The sequence below is a fragment of the Emydura macquarii genome, unplaced genomic scaffold (genome assembly GCF_026122565.2).
Source record: "Emydura macquarii macquarii isolate MOO-44397 ecotype Brisbane River unplaced genomic scaffold, CSIRO-AGI_Emac_v2 contig_2432, whole genome shotgun sequence".
Taxonomy (NCBI): Eukaryota; Metazoa; Chordata; order Testudines; family Chelidae; genus Emydura; species Emydura macquarii.
In genome coordinates this window covers 2,369,379-2,388,557 of record NW_027132569.1, presented here as the reverse complement: position 1 = coordinate 2,388,557, position 19,179 = coordinate 2,369,379, and the positions used below count along the sequence as shown (strand labels likewise).

At 41.3% G+C, this 19,179-nt stretch overlaps 1 protein-coding gene across 1 annotated transcript in view; it reads left to right on the top strand.

The window, feature by feature from the left end:
• TBX20 (T-box transcription factor 20) overlaps positions 1 to 19,179 on the top strand; it is a 195,526-nt gene that overhangs the window by 59,324 nt on the left and 117,023 nt on the right. The window contains exon 8 of the mRNA XM_067562505.1: positions 3,123 to 3,144. Coding sequence (XP_067418606.1) covers positions 3,123 to 3,144 — 22 coding nt within the window. The remainder of the gene's footprint in view (positions 1 to 3,122; positions 3,145 to 19,179) is intronic.

Below are 19,179 nucleotides of genomic sequence, written 5' to 3'. Positions count from 1 at the left end.
CCCCCCCCCCCCATTTGGCTGGGAGGGACACCGTTGCACTGATACACTTCAGAGAATTTGAGGGGTTAACATCCGCACGTCTGGTACATATAGTTCTGTGAAAGCACTGCTTGTAACTCTTTATAAACTCAGGTAACATCTCAATGTAGCAAAAGATGTTGTAGAATGTAAAAAATCATAAGAACATAAAAATAGCCATACTGGGTCAAATCAATGATCCATCTGTTGTACAACAGTGGCCAATGCCAGGTGCTTCAGAGGGAATGAACTGAAAAGGCAATCATTATGTGATCCATCCCCTGTCATCCATTCCCAACTTTTGGTGAACAGAGTCTAGGGACACTCATATCACTACATCCTACATTTTAATCCCTGCTTTGACTTCATTATTAGTAATAAAATGGTGAACATCATGCTGCTTTAACTATCTGCTTAAAGATTTGTTTAAAAATTCTTCTCCGACTGGTTTGTAATTTGAGTACCCCTTTTACTACTCATATTAGTAATACTCAGGAGATACATGGGCCTGACTTTATTTAATCATTCCCATTTACATAGTCACTCTCCAAGCAGTGAATTTCCAGATGATTATTAGACTTTTCAGATGGTTAAAATCTTTGGCCTTCTTCTCTTTCACTTCACAACACACCAGAAATGTCATGCATTACTGCATGGAACTATTGAAGTCTAACATTTGTGCCTGTGTTATTTATTTTACAAGGCTTTCATAATTTTTCAGTTGTATTTAGACAAATTAGTATGTACCATATATCCTGCTTAGCGCTCAAGACATCTTGGCATGGTTTCCAGTACCACTGGACAGACAGCTACTTGAGTTCTCAGTCAGTGAAAACATTTTCTGACTCAGATGCCCTTTGAGGGAAAAGACTCACATGTATAGGCTGACGAGGTGGGTGCGATCAGATCTTTTATTGGACTGACTCCTGTTGGTGAAAGAGACAAGTTTACACAGAGCTCTTCTTCAGGTCTTATTTAGCTTTGTGTAAGCTCAAAAGCTTGTCTCATTCACCAACAGATGTTGGTACAATAAAAGATTCCACCTTGGTCCCACCTTGTCGCTCATATCCTGGAACAAACACTGCAAACAGAGATATATAGGCTGACATTTTCCAAGGCAGCTAAGGGATTTAGATGCTCAGCTTCCACTGATTTCAATGGGAATTGTGCATCTAAATTCTCTATGGCTGCTTTGAACATTTCAACCATAATATTTTTCAAGGGACTGCTGTATGGTTTCTGGTTATATGCGCAATGTTGGACAATTGGTGGGGTTATGTTAAGGTATAATCAATCATTGTATTGCTATCTTCTTTATAGAGCTGTGACTAATGCAGTGTAGATTCAGCTATGTTAAAGCAATCACACAGCAATCATTTATTTAAACTAGTATTTTGTTCCCCTTTTCAGCCATTAGAACATAGGAATGGCCAGACTGGGTCAGACCAATGGTCCATCTAGCCCAGTATTTTGTCTTCTGACAGTGGCCAGTGCTAGATTCTTCAGAGGGAATGAACAGAACAGGACATTATTGAGTGATCTATCCCCTGTTGTCCAGTCCCAGCTTCTGGCAGTCAGAGTTTTAGGGACACCCAGAGCATGGGGTTGTGTTCCTGACCATCTTGGCTAATAGCCATTGATGGACCTATTCTCCATAAACATCTAATGCTTTTTTGAATTCAGTTATACTTTTGCCCTTCACAACATCCTTTCATGTTTCACAGGTTGACGTGCGAAAATATTTTAGTTTTGTTTTAAACTTGCTGCCTATTCATTTCATTGGGTGATCCCTGATTCTTGTGTTATATAAATGGGTAAATAACATGCCCCTATTCATTTTCTCCACAACATGGCATGGGTATCCACGTGGGAGTGTACCTCCTTATCTTTCTCTGCTATACCATTTACAGAGTTCCGCTTGGAGATCCTGGCTGAATGGTTGGAAGATAATGTTGATGCTTCCAGACCATGGATGCTTTGAAAACCCGCACCTTGCCTCTACCATGGAAAGTGCCAGCTAACATGAACCAGCAACAAGGAAATATGAATAAGGGAGATTTTCTCCAAATTTTATGGAATTTTCAGTGTTTCACAAGAAGCTGCTCGTGTTTCTTCCTGCAGCAAAACTAGTATAACATTTTGTGAGCCTAAGCAGAAGATGCACACCACCTTTGTGTCATGTAACCCAGTTCCAAAAAAGGCTCCCACACAGACATTCAGTGGCTATTTGAAGGCCTGGGTAGCCAAATGACTGTGCCCATGGACCTCCTATTGCTCTCAGAGAGCTCCTGTGGAGCTGAGCTTCACCTTTGGCAGGCAGTGTACACACCCTGCACTGACTTCCCAAATCCTTCTTGTGCCTCCTTGCATAGTGAGACCATACCCGTGCTACTGCAAGAGCACATGAAAGGAGCAGGCTTGTCCCTTAATGCAAAGAATCAGCATATACTGCAGACACTGCAGATTATTTTAAGTATTCTTTGGTTCTTTGGGCCAATTCCTAATATCTATTTGCAGTTTCTAGAGTCAGCTCAGTATTCACCAAAATCACCTTTATGTACCAGGCCATCTGTGGATTTTCAGGGTTTTATTCTTTTTAAGATACTAGTTGCAACTGACTCATCAAAGTACAGCTATAGAAAAAATATTTAATAGCTGCACGTAGTAACTTTAAAAAAAAAGGAATTAAGTGCAATAGATCAGTCGTGAAGTCCATATTCAGGCCCTGACTCAGTGAACCACTTAATCACATGCTTCAGTGCTTGGCTTAATGTGAGCCTTAGTCTTTCCTCAGGCAAAATTCCCACTGAAGTTATGGGAAGAGTTTTAATCATATTGGTTGTTTTTTAAAATCTAAACTTTAGAGCAAATTTGGTAAAGTGATATTTTACAAATACAGAAGTCTTGTTCATAAGACAAGACATGAAAAAATGAGTTGAGGTGTTTTTTAAACTTGGAGTTACCCTGGAAAAATGAGTCCCCAATGTGAGATGGAGACTTTCACCAAAATGGAAAAAAGGGGAAAAGTCCCCAAGTGAGAAAAGGAAAAAATCCAGATTTTTACCATACTACTCTGGAAATAAATCAGAAACACAGCATCAGAGCCAGTGTTTCGCAAGAATGGAAGTATAGATACTAAATTAAGCAAATAACATGCCATTCCAGCATGAATAGTTTTGCATGCCAACTGCAAAACTTTACATTAAATGTGTACTACAGGGAAACTGGAAGGCAATGGAGACATTTAAGTAACAGTGTCATAAGAAAACAGTGTGAAGAAAACTCGCACAAGCCACATGATTATGAACAAATTGTAAGTTGGTTAAAAAAGACAATAGTAGCCCAGCAAGAAGACCTTTATAATAATGTAACCGGAGAAGAACCAGGGCATGCACCACAATTTTAGTTCTACCAGTCATCAAGGCCCTGATTCAGCAGAGTACTGAGGCATATGCTTAAACTGACTCAAGACTTAAAGGCAAGAAGAACTAACCTTTAAGAAACTGATTCTGAAGGTTACAATGTGCTGGTATACCCCTATTGACTTCATTGGGATGCTGCGCAGATGATGGGGTCTGCCTGCATGGACTTATTTGCAGGATTGCAGCTGAAATCAGTGATTCAAATGCACAAAGATAATCAATGGGGCCAAAATAATGGTTTTCAATCCTATCCATGTTTCACAAGATATGAGCACGCATCCAGTGGAGAGATCATTCACACAGACAGAAATACAAAGAGCCCGAGAAAAGGAAGTAGAAAGCTGTATATCATTTTAGTTTAAATAATGAAAACCATAAGAATTAATAAGTGCAACAAGATGTTGGAGATATATGGAGAAAAGAAACAGACCCCTACAAAACATCCACTAACAGAGTACATGAAATAAAGAAGTTTAAAACAAATAATTACTTCACTTCTGTTTTGTTCTATATGTTACTGATGTTGAATTAATGGAATATTTTTTAAAATAGATTTCTTCATGTGAAATGATTTTATAAACACGGTGCTTAAAAGAGCATATGGATATAGTGGGAAGATTCTAACTGTTTTGCAAAAATATTACATACCAGACTGCACTTGATTCGGGAAAAAATAATTCTTAAAGAATTTTGATAGAGAACACTGTGATGGAGAAGAGAAACCTGATTCTCAATAAAGAAATGTTCTTTGTTTATGTAAGACAAAAGTACAGCTTAAAAGGACTCTCAGCCTTCTTTTTTGCAGCAAGGAAACCTGTTCATGAAAAGTAAGTGTGGCTTCAGCTCTTCTTACTGGGCTTCCAGAATAACAATTCAAAGAGCATATGAGCGGGTTGATTTACTTTGTTTGACCCACAGTCATATGACTCCTTGATCCTCTATACTGATGAACTGTTGTGAAATAGGAAGCTAATTTTAAATCTGAATTGAAGACGCTACAATCATCTAAATCTAATGTATAAACCAAAACATTTTATTTCAGAATTAAGACAACATTTTCAAAGTGTTTCCAACTCTTGTGATTTTATCGGAAGTCTTGTGATATTTGATGTGTTTTCTTAAAGCCCCAGCTGCTGTAAGCAAGAAATTGTCTGAGAATCTTAGCTTTCATTTAAAGCAAAATTTCTAGCCTCCATAGTTGCAGAGAAATGCTGGGAAATGTGGACCACATTCACCCTAAAGGTTCAGAAACCAAAAGGCAAATAAAAGTACCCCCAAAATATTATATTTTAAAAAAAATTCATGATTTTTTAGAGGTCCTGACTCATGAGTTTTGAATGCTTGGGATGCCAGTACTGAACACCTAAGGCCTCATCTACAGTAGAAAGGGTTTGCTGATATAGTTCATACCCAGTTTCCTGAACAAAATAAGCTATGCCAGCAAAAGGACTTTTTCTCTTATGTTGTCTAAATCACTTTTGAAAATGGGATGTAAGCTCCTAAGTCACTTAGCCACTTTTGAAAATTTTATTTGTAGTCTGTATATTGACAATTTCTTTATAATATTGTGACATACAGCATAATAGAAGAATTGTACTTGAAAATACAATCTTGTATTTTGCAATGTGTGTCACAAATGACTGCTTAGAGTCCTTGTTTGTAATTATAAAATGAAAACTGTAGGAAATAAAATCTTGGTATGGTATTTCTTCTTGCCTATTAATATTTTCAAATTAATAGGTACCCCCCTGAAAAAGAAATAGTAATTTTAAAAGATTTATTCTCTTCTGTGATTATGCAGTGTAGTTGTAGTTGTTGGTCCCAGAGTATTAGGGAGACAAGGTGGGTGAGGTAATGTATTTTACTGGACCAACTGCTGTTGGTGAGAGAGACAAGCTTTCCAGCGGCACAGAGCTTTTCTTTAGGATTATTTATTTAACAGACTCTCAGTGCCATCTGCTGGTTGTAAAATGCCATCTTCACATGTAATGATTACTGACAGACATAGTGGGGCTGTGGAGCATATATTATGTGAGTTTTGTGGATTTAGTAGATTAGGTGTGCAACTCCTATTTTTAATTTTAAATTCTGTTATACACTGTTCAAGGGGAAGAGTAGACAAATAGGGGTGTTCCTGCACTTGAATCAAGAAATGAGATCACCAGTTTATTACTAACAGTAATAATATTTACCATAGAGCTCCTTAGGTTCAAAGTAATTTCAAATGTTATCTAGTTAATTAACCTTGAACAGCACCAAACAGCCATGAAATGTTTACTTTCAATTGTTACCAACGTAGGCCATATCTGTGCCACTGATCAGCTCCATAGCCAATTCTCAGGCTTCTGAATCATTAATTCCCACCAAATTTACTTGTACAGATTCTGTATCAGATCCTCAACTGTTGTAAATCAATGTACTTCTATAACATCATCTTACACTAGCTGAAGATCTTGCCTTTTATGCTTCTTAAAGCTGTGTGCGCTTTTGAATACCTCAGTACAGCGAAGCAAAAATACTCAGAACTGACACAAAAGTGGAAGGAAACATAATAAAGGTTCATCAGATGGCTGAAATGTGAAATGCTCTAAGCTATGATGATCTTTATGCATTATTGGTGGTAAAGTATTTTTAATTCTTATACATATTTAGAAAATATTAAATGTCTATAACAAACGTTATTGGAAGACAAGTGTGGTAATATCTTTTATTGGACCAACTTATGTTGGTCAAAGAGAAGCTTTCGAGCTACACAGAGTTCTTCTCCAGTAAAAGATTTTACCTCATCCCCTTGTCTTTCTAACATCCTGGGACCACCATGGCTACAACAACACTGCAAGTTGGAAAACATTTCTTTCGCAAAGAGTGAACCTTAGTGCAGGTTAAGTTGAAGAAAAGGAACTTTATTAAACCCCTTGGACTGCTCTGTCCATGTGGCTGAATTGCTCCCAGTCTATCTCCACACTGTCCCTGTTCTCTTTGTATCCTATCAATAATGGTCCCTCCAGAAAACATGGGCCCTCTGACTCCAGTTCCACTGATCACAATATATCTTCCCTATTTTACAAACATTTTAATATGTTGATGCCCAGACCTCCACGCTTTATTCCTTCAGCAAGAGATCACTAGAACATAGCACAGCTGAAGTCTTGTCTTTACCACAGACTCATCTGGTTACATAGTCTTTGAGATAGTTTGTTCTCCTCAACAGGTGACCACATTGGGAGTGGCCTATCTCTGTCTCCCCATCACTGAATCTAGCAAACTATCTCTCTCTGTGGTCCCCTCTGGGGTTGGCCTCTGGATGGTTTTCTGTCTGTCTGTTCTGTGATGATCTCTGTTTCTCTGTGGGGTTTCTCTGGGTGTCGTATGCTGGTTCGCAAGTGATCACTTGTCCCTTTGGCGTAGTCACCTCATATGGTGTGAGTGCCACTTCACCCCTCACAATTCAGTTAGTCTATTCCTCCTGATGTCTCTCTAATGGCTGGATCCTCACAGGAGTGCCTGTCTCCAGGACTGGTAGCGCCTTTTCTGTCTTGTTATACTCTAGTGCCTGCTTTCTCTGGTTGCCGGCCATCTCCTTTCAGCAATGTCGCTATCCTTTTTGCTACAGTAGGTCTCCTCTCATTGATAGCAGGCTTTTGATCCTTCGTCTCCTCACTGCCTGTGCTAGACTTTTTTGTACTCCTGTGTGCCAAAAATGTTAACAAGGGATCTGGACCAGAAGAAACAGCCTTGTATAATAGTCTCGTAGCTGTTTTTACAACTGTGTCCATCTTATCATTACTCTGCTGGAGAGGAGGTGTAGTGGTCAAACTCCCATTTGCATGCAAATTCCTTGAATTCATCTGATGCAAATTGGGGTCCCTTGTCAATGAATACTGTGTCCAAAAATGCCATATCTCGCAAATGGGCCTCCAGTTTGCCGGTCACTACCTTGCTTCTTGTATCAGGCAGGGCAGTGGCCTCCCAAAAATATGAATAGTAGTCCACTGTAATCAAGTATTTTCCTTGAAGGTAAATCTGTCCACTCCCACCTTTCCCATGATTGGGTGGGTTCTCATGTGATACAGGGTCTCTTTCTGCTGGCAGTTATCACATGACTGGGAGGTGTCACACAGAGTTGTATATTCATTCTGAGCCAGTAAACACACACTCGATCCCATCTAAAACAGCTGTCAATACCCAGGTATGAGGTGTGTGTTTTTTGCATGACATCCTTTTGTAATGAGTCAGGGACAACAGCTCTCTGTCTTCGAAATATGATTCCATCCTGCACACTTAGTTCATCTTTAATTTGAAAAAGTGGTTCTGCTCCTACTGGTACTTGGTTTTTGTTTTCTGATCATCCTGCTAGTATTGCTCTCTTAACTGTCTTTTCAGTAGCCTATTTGATTTCCATCAGCTTCACTGTTGAAACTAGGAGATAGTGCAATATGCTGATGGAGTCAATGTCCTGATCCCTTTTCCCAAGCTTGTTGATGCTGGTCATATATGCCCTGCTCAGGATGTCAGCTAACACCAGTAATCATCCAGGACAATATCTGAGCTCTACTCATAGCACTGGAGAAGTTGTCTTGTAATGTATCATTTGGAAACTAGTAACACGCTGGTCATTAATATCACTGTGAAATGTAGTGTAACAATGCTCTGTGTGAAATTAGAGCTGCGCTCTGTTACTATGTTTTGGAGACTGTAAACAGGCTAAGGAAGCAAAACAGTTTTTTTCCAAACAAAGGGGAAGGCAAAAACCTCTTTGGCGCAGGTGCAAACTGAGTCAGGTGTGACCAGAGACAAAGACAATGGGTTATTCATTTGTATCAGAGACTTCATGATGATCATTTGCATTGTAAATCACAGGAGACTGCAATATTAACATGGCCTCAGCTCCCTGCTGGATAGAGCAAGCAGACCTGAGTTGAGCCCCTAGAAGAGCTTCCTGATTTTGAAGTCAAAGATAAACTTTGGGCATATAAGGAATTTTGGGGATCCGTCTCCTGAGGGAACAAAGAAACCTGCTATTTGATTCTGTGATGGTTGGATCCTGGCTGGAACAGCGAGTCATGCTGGAGAATGCAAATGACTTGGTGTGAGAAAGAAGCTATGTCTGGCAAAGCTATATCTTGCTAGAATTGTTTTAGACTCTAGAAAGTGTGTTTGTGATGCTGGCGACCAGGTGCCAGCTTGTGCTAAAGCCCCTATGTCTCACTGAACACTGACAACTAGTCTGGTTCATCTGTGTGTTAGTATTGTTAAAATATGTATTAGATTTATAGAAATGTGTTTAGTGATTAGACTTTAGGAAATGCTTGTGAGTCGTTGCATAAATTAATTTCATTTATAATATCTGTGCCCCATATTATAAGGTAATATTTAAGCGTTTTGTTCTGTAACTCTAAAAATGTTAGCTATGAAATTAGAAATCCCCACAGTAAGAAGAGAAGCATTACGGAGGCCATGTCTACACTACAAAATTAAATCAACCTATATAGCATATAGCCACTGCAGTAATTACATCACTTGTGCGTGTCTCCACTTTGATCCTTCTGTTGATAGTGTGTGTCCTCACCAGGAACGCTTCTATTGATTGTTCTGTTAGTGTGGGACATTATGGGATGGTTCCTGAAAGCCAGTAACAGTTGACATATGTAACACAGTGTCTACACTGACACTGCATCCACCTAACTATATGGACCTTGACTCTACACTGCTCATATATGTGGAATTATTAAGTCAACGTAGTGAGGCAATTATGTTGACAAGAGCAAAATTTTAGTATAAACTGCCTTTCATCAACCTAATTCTGTACTGTAGACCAGACATAAGTGTGAAATACTATTTTACCACTAGTGGTGTCATCTCCTGTCCAACAAAAGAAGGCCTACAGATATCGGACAAGCCATTGTGGAACATCAGTGGACAAAAGACTTTGTTAATTGCTCCCCTACATTCATGAAGAAGAGATGTGCACAAACACTCATCTCATCAGCTTGGGCTCTGGAGAAAGGGAATAAAAATACCTGTCAAGAAGAAATTGTTATCCCTATGCTCCTTGGACTTCAGGGAGAGGGCAAGACTTCTAAGCAAAAGGAAGGGATCCCCAGCTGTTTAGCTTAGGTTAGGCCTAAAGGATATATAGAGACTGCACATTACAGCAGTTTCTATTACTTTTTGAAACTAAGACTGTAACTCATTTGTGTGTGTATATTTACCTGCTTTAATCCTGTAAATAACTCTCTCATTTCTTTTTCCTAGTTAATAAATCTTTGGCTCATTTATTATGGTATTGGCTACAAGCATGATCTTTGGTGTGAAATCTAAAGTACAACTGAACTGGGATAAGTGACTGGTCCTTTGGGACAGGGAGTAACCTGAATATTGTTGTGATTTTTGGTGTGAGACCATCTATCACAAAGGCAAACTTGCATCAGTGGCAAGATAGACCAGAATACCCAAAGAGACTGTCTGTGACTCAATGGTAAGGCTGCTGTAGTGCTTGAGGAGTTCATACTTGATACTTGGTTTGTGAAATCTAAGTATAGAACACACAGCCAGTTTGGGGCTTGTGACCTGCTTCTTAACAGTGCCCTGAGGTTGGCACTCATGGTCATGAACTACAGCAGACAGCTTGACCGTGTTGTTTATGTTTTGTTTGTTGTAACCCTCACACACTTGCTTGAAATCATGTAAATCTATGTTCTTTGTTAATAAACTTATTCTTAGTTTTATTAGAAACCTTCTCAGGGCTGTGTATTAAAGTGAAGAGTATAACCCTAGCTGTACTAACAAACTGTTGTATATACTGGCTCTTTGGAAGAAGCGAATCTTGTTTTACCTCTGTGTGTGTTCAGTAAGAGCGACTGGCCACTGCAGCAGAAGAAGGTTTTGGGAAGACTTGGGACCAGAAGTGGTGTTGAGGTCACCCTGCAAGGAGTAACTGGGCTGGTGGAAGCTCAAGGTGAGACATTTGTGGGGCAGGCATGCAGCTGGTGTCAGGGAATAAGCCAAAGCTTCACAGCCTAAAAGCATGCAAGGTTACAGGGCGGGCAATGACAGAACCCCTTACTGGTCTGAGTGAATCCCAAAAGCATCACTTTGGCCAGCTGAGTTTAACTGTTACATATCAGGAAGCCCTTTGCCATCTGGCATCGGAGTGCTCTTAAGGTCATAAATAAGCACTAAGAAAGGTCTTTGCCATGATTGTCTCTATGGGTTTGTGGTCTGATTCCACAATTACTGGGTGGCCATAGATGTACTGATGGAATCACTCCACTCCAAATACCACAACCAGAAGCTCCTTTTCTGTTTGGCTTAGCCCTGTTCAGTTCCTGACAGGATCTGCTAGTGTAAGTGACTAGTTGCTCCTGCAAAAGGCCTACACCCAATACTTTCTCCAGTTCACCACACTGGATTATCAGTGCCTCTCCTGACTGGTAGTTCTTCAGGACAGGAGCATCCATTATCATTTGTTTCAGTGTGTCAAATGCTTGCTGTTGGAGACCTGCCTGGTCCCATTCAACATCCTGCCTTGTGAGCTGACATATGGTTCTGCTACTGCAGCCAGGTGTGGACAAAGCTTGAACAGAAAATTTATCATTCCTATGAAGCGTGTATCTCTTTCATCTACACTGGAGCATGCATATCTCTGACTGCCTGGATCTTGTTGGGATCTGCTTTCAGTCCCTCTGCTGTGAGCAGACATCCAATGTATGTCACCTTGCTGTTTGAGTTGCATTTTTTGGGGGGCTTGAGTTTTATGTACTTGTCCCTGCATTGCTGTAGAAAAACTTGTAGTTTTCTGTTGTTCAGCTTCTGCATTATTGCTCACTTAACCTACAAGAAAGATACAATCTACAATTATTTCACCACAGGCAGTCCTTCCAGTGCTTGCGTGAGTCTTCTCTGGAACATCTCTGATGCGGGGTGTGTGCCCATCAGCCATCTGTAGCAACCAAATGGTGTTGCAAAGCTTGTCAGCATGCTATACCTTTTATCTTTTCTTTATATTTTTATCTTATATGCCAAAGCCTGTTCCTCACATCACAGACTGTAAAGATACTGGCTTTGGAAAATTCTGGCACGATATCATCAATTGTGAGCAGTGGATAGTGGCATCTCTTCAGTGCCAGTTCAGTGGCTTTGGGTGTATTCAGATGCATAATTTGCCTGATGGTTTCTTTACCGTCACCATGCTGCTTACCCATGCTGTACTGGCCTCTACAGGTGTTGATACCCCATCTCTGTAGACTTTTGAGCTCCTTGCATAGTGGATTATGTAGTGTCACTGGGATTTGCCTTATGATAAAGCACACTGTCCTGAGTACTTCCAGCTGCACCTTTCCTTCCAGGTACCTGTTGTCTTTGAAAACATCCCCATATGCTTTTAAAATGGTCTCCATTGTCCACAGGGCACCCATTTTTTCTTCTTGTATTGCAGCTATAAAATTCTGATGATGCACCCTGGTCAGTTCCATGGCTTGTAAGGCTGTATTCCCCAAGAGAGATCTGCAGTGCTTACCATCCACCATCATAAATTTCAGGTGGTGCTGTCTGTCATTTTTTAGGTTAGGTACCCTGAAGTCCTATTTTTCTACAGGCTACATTATATTCTCATTGTACATTATTAGACTGTGCCTGCTGTCTGAACCAAGTGTGTTCAAGTCCAGTTCACCCCGAGGAATCACATTGCAGGAGGCCCCACTATCTAGGTGAAATCACACAGGGCACTTCTCTATTAGCATTGTTGCATGCATAGAGGCTTGCATTGTCCCTTATTGCTTTCCTGTCCCAAGAACCTGAACCTGATATGCTTTTGGACTCAAGGAGAGAGATATGATATCATCACTACTGTCTGATATCTGATCCCCCTCTTATACAAGTCTGACTCAATCTTTCTGAGACCTTTCTCTACTCTTGCACATCCTGCAAAAATGGTTCAACTTGCCACACTCCTTGCAATGTTGTCCTAGTGTGCAGCACTTCTCCTTTATCCACTCGTGCTGTCTCCACAGTAAATGTATCTCATTATGGGAATGGAATCCAGACAACTAGCTCTCCTTTGCTGTTGTATTTCTGGAGGCATTGTGCCTCGTAGGGCTTTCATCCTTTCTCTTGAGGCTTCTGCTGCACACTCCATGTTTAAGCGTATGTCTAATGTGAGATTGCCTTCCCAGAGCAGCTGCTCCTGCAGGTGGTGACCCCCAGTGCCACCAGATAACCCTGTTCTGAATTAGGGAATCAATCAAGTCTTCAGAATTGCATGTAGCAGCCTGTGTGTAAGGCAATAACATAGGGGTCTATCCCTTCCCATTGGATTGGGTCTCTAATGAAAACCCTTTGTTGCAACACAGTTTTGTTCTATTCAGGGAGCAATAGGTCCCCACAGTTCCTAGGACTGCTGTGAAGCAGTGGTAAGCTTCAGAGTGATGCAGACCTCTCTGCTGGTTTCCCAATATGGTAAAATAATAGTTTTACTTTCCTGCTGTTGTCGTCCTCCTGTATGGCCAGGTTGGTATACAGCTTGAACGTCTCCTTCCACCAGGTCCATCACTGGGCCAGGTTTGTGTCTGCACAATCCAGGGCTGTGTGGGTTTCAGACTGAGTTCCATAGCTCATGCTGCCAGCTACTGCACTTGAGAGACTGTGCTGCTCAGAGGCTGCCACCATGCTTTATTTGCAAAGACTGAACATTAGCACAGGTTAAGCTGCAAAAGTGGAACTTCATTAAATCCTGTGGACTGCTCTGTCCATGTGGCTGAATTGCTTCCAACCTAACCCACTGTTCCATGTTCCTCTGGTGTGCTGTCAATAGTATTAGTCCTTCCTGGGAACATACTTATAATATTATATTATATTATATTATATTTTATATTTATAATATAATATTCATAATGTTTATAAGATGGATAAGGGTCTGAATTATACTCTGTAAAGAAGAGGGATGGAACTTTGCCTACTCAGATCCTCTCACTCTTCGCTAATATTCATGATGAATCCACAATTCAGAGCAGAGGATGTCCTGACATGGCCCTGCCCCACCCCAATTCCATCTACTTGCAATTAAAATCTTGTATTGAAAGAATCACAGTGAGAAACAAATGCAGCATTTAGGAAGGATTGTTATGGCCTGTGCTGTAGGGTCAGAATGTCTAATCTGGGCTCTCTGGCCAAATGGGGAATAACTTCTACGCCATCCCCCAATGGAAACATTGGACCTCATGAAAGAGACAGATCATGATCTGTAGCCAGAGCCCCAGGCCAACTCTGAGGGGTAAGTACTGTCACTGAATGAACATAGGAATTGAATTCCCCTTTCCTCTTCCAGGACATTTTGGGGGGCATATTTTGGGAATGCCTGAATCTCTGGAAAGAGGAGTTTGATTGCGTGTAGAGTGTGGGGAGATATGGGAGAATGAAGCCAAGGAGAAGGGAGCTTGTGGGAATGGGGTACCCTGTGCGTGCAAGAAGCAGAAACCCAAGAGGGTGTATTGGGAGTAAAGCTCAGTAGAGGAGGGGTCACAATGGGGAAATGGAGCATGTGTTTGGCAAGGGTGGGTGTATTCCAAATCCAACAGCTCTGCACCGGATTACGAAGCAACCTCATCTCACCCACATAAAAAGTGACTGATTCTCTATCTCCATAAGGAGCAGCAGTGATGAAGGTGTTGGGGAAGGCCTGAGTCAGTGGTCTGAGGGAAAACTCTTTATAGGCCTGTGACAGCATAGTGGGTGGAGGCTGGCATCATAGGGCAGAAATAGAAAAAGCTGTTACACTGAGAATTACTGAGATGGGGAAATTGCAGGTCATTCCCCCTCCATCCCTAGAGCAGGAGTCTCATGTTGAGATCCTGGTGGACTTTCCACTTTCTGAGGAAAAAAGATTAAAAAAATCAGTGGAGGAGGGAAAGGACAGAAGCCCCAAGGGTGATTCTCCCTGCTCTGTCCCTTCTCCAAATCCAGATTTGGGGATTCAGCTATGGTTTTAATGCTGCATAAACAGGGGTTCATTGGCACAGGCCCTCTTCCCAAAGTTTTCTTTCCTCCAAGCACAGGGAGTGAATATGGATTTCTTCTCTTTTCCAGCTGAAGACAGGATGGTGACTGACAAGGAGAAGGAAGAGCCTGTGCAGGAAGGACCTGAGACAGGGGGCCTTCTAAAGGCATTTCCTGAAAGACCAAAAGGCAAGAATTTCCAGAGTCCTGAGGAGAATGAAGCCTCTGAGAGCCAGTGCATGAGGATAAGGCAGAAGAGAAATTATTTAAGCAAGAGAAAGTAAATATGCTTATTATTTTCACCAGCAGAGTCCACAGGGAGGAAAACCAGTTCAAATCTTACTCAACGCCAGAGAATCCATACAGGAGAGAAACCCCATCAATGTCCTGAATGTGGGAAATAGTTCTGTCAGCACTCAAACTTTATTGTCCATCAGAGAATCCACACAGAGCAGGGCGGGCTCCCCCATCAACGTCTCGCATGTGGGAAAAGATTCAGACAGAACTCCTCACTTACTGCACATTGGAGCACCACACAAGACAGAAACTGTACAAGTGCTCTGACTGTAATAAAAAGCTTTCATGAGAGAGCAGCATTTATTGCACACCTGTGAATCCACACAGGAGGGAAGCCTTATCAATGCTCTGAATGTGGGGAAAGTTTCAACCACGGCAGAGGCCTTATTTGGCATTGCAGAAATGTGGGACCGCAAGGTTATGGAGCTTGTGTGGTCAGCAAGTGGAAGGATTTAGGTTAAATCTTCTCTGCCCCATTGTTTTATTTAAAATATTGAATGTAATACGTTCTTTATTAGTTTTAGGCCTCTGTTTCGTGTGCAAATTTAAAGTTATTTTATAAAATTGCTTCTCTGTCATTCTCCCCCTTTTCTCTCCTCTGCCCTTCTTCTCTTTCCCTGCCTCACTCCTCTCTCCACAGCCCCTTTCCAGTCTCTGTGCCCATACATGGTCCCACCATCTTGTTGATGTTGATGAGTTTATCCTCACAATCCTTCTGTGAGGTAGGGAAGTGTTGTTATCACCACCACTTTACATATGGGAAACTGAGTTACCAAGGTTACATAGTAAGTCTGTGGCAGAGACAAGAGCAGAACTCAGATCTCCTGAGTGGCAGGCCATTGTTTTAACCACAAACTCATCATTTCCTGTTCTTACTGCCACTTCTCAAAGCAAAACTAATCCACACAAATATTAGCAGGGCCTTGAACTGGTAGGACCCTATGACCCTTGCTACTTGGTCTCCAGTGCATTGTCACAGGAGCAACAGGCACTGAACACTTGATATTTGTTGTTTCAGGTGCCAGTATCTGTAGAGGAAGTCGCCATATATTTCACTGCAGCACAGTGGTCTCTTCTGAATGGGAGACTGAAGAAGCTGTATAGGGACATGATGAAGAATTATGGGAACTTGATAGCTCTGGATAAAGATTTGTTTTCCACAGTGTATTAGAAACTATGAGGTCTCTGAACCCACATGGGGGGTCAATGTTATCTCAAGGTTTCTCTCACTCCCTAGATTTCTTGGGGGATCAGCTTCTATAGTTTCTAGAATCTGTATGAGGTGACTGTCCCAATCACACTCTGCCCATACACCCCATAGAACAATAGAAGTGAGAGAGGGATTGGATTGTAAGACATCTCTCTCCAGGACTCAGTGCAGGACTGTTCTTTGTCCAGTGGAATGTTAAATCTCTCTAGTGATCAGATTCCTACATCCATTTGGAGATTATTTTACGTTTTCTTGGTGTTCAGCCTAAATTTTTCTTTCTTAATTCACTTCCATTCTGTCTCCAGCACTTAATCTCCTCAGATACCATCCAGAACAATTCCTCTTACTGTCTGGTGATTACAACCATTAAATATTTGTAGATTGTTTCCATGTCTCCACTTTTTTGTGTCTCAGCTAAACAACAGTTATTTTCCTATTTTAATCTTTCCTTGTAAGTCAGTCCCTGGATCATTTCTTTTGCTCTTCTTTAAATTCTCTGCATTTTCTTATTATCTTTTTGACACTGATATGCCCAGTACTGAACACTGTGTTCTAAGGTGCCATCTCCTCAGAGAAATAGAGAGAAGCATGGTCATTTCCTTGTTCCTTGATGCAGTGTCTCTGCATGCACAGGCTAAGGGCACATTTAATTTTTCTGCTTCCAAGCTCCTGTCATGTTGGCTGTCCATTGCCTCCACTCCTGTGATTGTCATCAGTGGATGTGGAAAGTCTTCACAGACAGACATTTCACTTCCCCAAGTGGCTTCTATGAATGTTTAGATTCCACATTCCCTTCAGAAAAGAAAAGGCGGTTGGGGTTAAACTCATGCCTATTCATAGTAACAATAAATACACAAACACTGAACAAACTGTGATGCTACCTGTTTTCTTTTCCATGAGCAGGAATTCCAGTTCCCTAACCAGATGTGATCTCCCAACTGGAGTGAGGGGAGGACCCCTGTGTCCCCAATCCCCAGGGCTCTGAAGATATGAAGGGCACAACAGGCATCCCCACAGGCGAGGAACATGGTAAATCCAACTCAGAAATTATCCAAACGTGAGGTGAGATTTCAGCAAAGTGGCCATGAGCTCTTCCAGCTCTATATCACCCCCCCCCCCAATGTTGCCTTTCCAGAGATAGACTCTTTGATGCTGTCAGTTTAAATGCAGCTCTTTCTATCTTGAAACTATTCCACGTTTTCAAATAGAATGAAACCATATTATTTTCAACTTTATTCACCTGCTTTCTGAGATTCTCTTATGCTCAGGCAGAAGGAATGAATTGTGTCTGGATTCTGATCTTAGTGCAGCAGATGATGGGTTTGGGAATCAAAATGAGGAGGAGAATTGTCATCTGGGAATGTGAAGACAAGAGAAACAATTCCATGTGTAGGCTTGAGCATAGCCCCCATAGAGGTGACAATCCCATTAATGATCTGAGGATGAGAAAAGCTTGAGGGGAGCATCATGTCTAGAGTCACATCAGGGCCTCCACACAGAACAGAAACCGGCAAGTCTTCTCCCTGTTGACTCATGGGACATCATCCACTCAGACGTTTATAAAAATACATCGTTTGGGGGTTGTGGAAGGTGTGATGGCATGTGGACTCAGAGGGGAGGGAATAGGTTTCTGGGTGACTGGTTGGGAATCCTATTTGCTGACATAGTTGGTGGAAAACAGGGGAGTAGGAACAGTGTGGATGTTATTGATCATCTGGGGATGGTCGGAGGGCAATGGAAAGCAGGAGGGAGGAAGCTGGATGCTGAGCAAATTGATCATTTGGGGTAAAGTGATGCTAGAATATAAGAGGTGGTGGGAGTTGGGGATGTCATTGTGGGGTGGAGGAGGGGAATGGGTATTGGAAAACTTTTGTTATTTAATATGTGTGTTTGTTTAAACATTTTTTTTTATTTTGGATTTCTAGTGCTTATAATAATTATTGAGAGAATTAAACTGTTATTTGTTGAAAGAATGTGAGCTGTCTGGATGGACACCAGTCTATTGTGATTGGATCTGACTGTTTAATCCCATGTGCTTCTCAGTCCCCTGGGTCTAAGTAATGACTGATCACTGTTCCTAGCTCCAGGGCTCTCAGGCTCTCTCCCAGCTGCAGGTCCTATGCCTAACACCTTTCTTGGTCAGTGGGACCGTGCAACCCAACTGGCTAGACCCTGGTAACCATGTCTCAGCCCTCTTGAGCCCCCAACTGATTGAGCACATTCTCTTAGAGTGCTGGAAAGTGGGTCAAGTTGTTTTCAGTAATGAATGTTATGAACGGGTGAAACTAAATTAGTCCAAACAAGAAGCCACATTAATAGTCCTTGAATTATATGTTGAAATCATGCTTAGTAAAATCATGTGTATGTGGAACCAGAAATTAATTAATCAAAGTTGGTGTGTCAAATAGTAGGCCTAAAAAAAGGAGAAAATGATAAGGGGATGAACTGTTCAATCCACCACTCCTTTTTTGGGTCCTTACAGAAAAAGACTTTGGGAGGAAATTACAGAAGAACACACCAGAGAAAGCTTCACCCTCACAGCTGCTGCCCCCACCCTAGACCTCCTTCTTTCTAAATTTGAGATGTCCTGACCAGACCAGGCTAGAGAGAGGGACCCATTGCCACTCCTACAAGCTGAAACCCAAACACCACCTGAAATGAACGGAGATCAGGCTTTAACAACAGCAGCAACAAAAACAGCTTCATCTCATCTCAACCAACTTCTTTTACTGTCTTTGATACCATCTAAGAGATGGTCAAACAAGGTTTTTTTTGCCTTCTAAAACTCTCTGAGCAGTGTAGTTAAGCCAACCTAAATCCCCGTGCAGACAGTGCTAGGCTGACAGAAGAATTATTCTATTGACCCAGCTACCACTTCTCGGGGAGGAGAATTACCTCCTATCAGCATAGGTAGTGTCTACACTGATGCGCTACAGTAGCACCACTGTAGCATTTTAAGTGTAGATAAGCCCTAAGTAAATGAGATATAGGCCTGACATATTTGAGATCTGACTTCTATTCCCAGCAGTTCTTTATACAATGTTTCAGATATTTTTTAAAAAGCTGTACAATATTACTTCTCTGCCATTGAAGTTGAGGTATGAAGTTTAATCAGTTGTAATTGCTAAGCGAAGTGCATACAAATATTCAAAAGAGTCAGCTGAGTATTTTCCTTATGTATTTTCCATTCAAACCCTGAAAATCTGACACTAAATATTTTAATATATAAAGAGCTTAAAT